The sequence below is a fragment of the Electrona antarctica genome (genome assembly GCF_951216825.1).
Source record: "Electrona antarctica genome assembly, contig: scaffold_25, whole genome shotgun sequence".
Lineage (NCBI taxonomy): Eukaryota > Metazoa > Chordata > Actinopteri > Myctophiformes > Myctophidae > Electrona > Electrona antarctica.
Genome location: NW_027637034.1, coordinates 1,107,501 through 1,109,518, shown reverse-complemented (window position 1 = coordinate 1,109,518; position 2,018 = coordinate 1,107,501). Strand labels below are relative to the sequence as shown.

Below are 2,018 nucleotides of genomic sequence, written 5' to 3'. Positions count from 1 at the left end.
CTACAACAAACACTGACATGAGATCTCTGCAACATCTTCTAGGCCGGGGCTATATTTATGTTGTGTTATTTGTTAACTCAAGCGTTCAAGTTGAATAAAGGTCAATATAGAAAGTAAATGTTATGTATAAACTTTACCTTGTATTTAGTTTTTAGATTCTCCCATTTTTTCGCAGCCTGTTTGGATGTTGGAAGTGGCACCCCCTCCATTTGTTTAATGATGAAGCTTTTAGGAAATATGCCATGGGTTAGTTGAAACGTTTAGCTCAGAATAAATCAATACACGTGGTATGCTACTCCGTGGACCAGTAGCTATTGGCCTAAATACATCATGTCAAGAAGACCTAGAAGCAATAAGCCTAAAATAGGTGACATTTTGGTGTGGTAGGCCCATTTACTAAACAGCATTTGTTTTATTCATCTCCTTAACACTAGCACATCGGTGCGGTCTTTCTGACCGATTTTGGATTTTCTTTGCCCATGAAGTCCTGAGAAAGTTCCCCTTGCATGACTTTTTCTAAATGTTCGATTCAAATCATCTCTGTTTTTTTTTCCATCTGAAACGTTTTGTAAATATGATTTTAGACATGCTTATACCTACTATGACTACTACTATGACTTTGACCTACTAACTTTTTCGGTCACATTGACCATCCTCAGACTCCTCACCCTTTCTCCCCCCGCAAGCAGTGAAGTTTCACACCTCCCGACAGCTGGAGACGGCATTGTTCAAGCCAATGGTTCATTTGCATTTCAACTGCCACATGTAGGCAAACTTACATTACGAATGTACTCACAGCATAGACTAAATGTTGTTTTAGAGGTTATATTAAAAAATAAATCAATTATCCTGGAATAATAAAGTTTATAGCATGGTCTGTTTGACCCGACCGACATTTCCTTTCCTTGGAGCGAGAATGCTTGCCGATGCGCGATTCCAAATAAAAATGACAGTGTTTGAAATCAGTCCAACCCGATAGACGTCCCGAACCTCTACATTTTTTGTCAGTGAAAAGATAACAGTTCTGCCCGTCCTTCTTTGCCTGTAAACTTTTCTGCACACGACCAGTGGAACTGATTTTCACGCATCACGGCTCTCTTTTTTTTCTCTCTCCCTCTCTCGTGGAGAGGGAGAGAATATGTTCATGGATCCAAGTAACTGACGGTGAGGTATGCGGAAGTGCATTTTAGATAACGCTGTAGCACTATTTGAGGTGGTGATGCGTCACATGACTTGATCTATCCCAGTGGTTCTCAACCTGTGGTACGCGTACCACCGGTGGTACTTGAGCCCCCCCTGGTGGTACGCGGAATAATCTTCCCAAAAAAGAAAAAAGGGGGGGTGAAAAAAAATAAATATATATAAATATATAAAAACATAATAAAACTATTTAAATGCTACTTTGAATGGAAATAACATTACCATAATATCACTCAAATTGAATTTAAAAAATGTTTTGTTGAACACTTTGTCAGCGTGGGAACAGCGCATTTCCTGGCTTTTAATGCGCCGGTACTGGTAGTAGCCACGATCAAAACAAACAACGCTAAGGAAGAGAAGAGAACAGGAGGATTTGAGCAGCATGGATTTAGAGGTGGATTTAGAGGTGGATCTGCACATGAACCAGGGCGAGCAGGAGCCTCAGGTACCGAGCACAGTGGGCCCCGCGAGCGGCAGCAATGAAACCGGTCCCCGCTGCAGCAAAAGTGTGTTTGTGCGTTTGTGTCTGTGTGTGTGTACACGTGCAGAGTTTGTTTACTATAGAGTCTGTGCAACAGGTACAAATGTTGGGTTTCACTTTGTGTTCCATTGAAAATGAATAGTACACTGGAGCTTCGTGGTGCATTATTGACAATGTCTGCTAGTCGTTCCTGAGGTTCTATGTTGTCTTCTTCCAGGCTACAACAAACTTCTTTCCAAGACATGAACTAAGGCAAGGGATGGTGAAGTGCAGTGTCAACCGTAGGGCTCGTCCGGCATTTGAACCCGGGACCTCTCGCACCCAAAGCGAGAATCAT

The 2,018-nt window shown here is 41.9% G+C and overlaps 1 protein-coding gene across 1 annotated transcript in view; it reads left to right on the top strand.

Annotated features, from left to right (window-relative positions):
• Positions 1–1,582: 1,582 nt before the first annotated feature.
• LOC306919348 (uncharacterized protein) overlaps positions 1,583–2,018 on the top strand; it is a gene marked incomplete at both ends in the record, with an annotated part of 176,386 nt that continues 175,950 nt past the window's right edge. The window contains one exon of the mRNA XM_079532143.1: positions 1,583–1,645. Coding sequence (XP_079388269.1) covers positions 1,583–1,645 — 63 coding nt within the window. The remainder of the gene's footprint in view (positions 1,646–2,018) is intronic.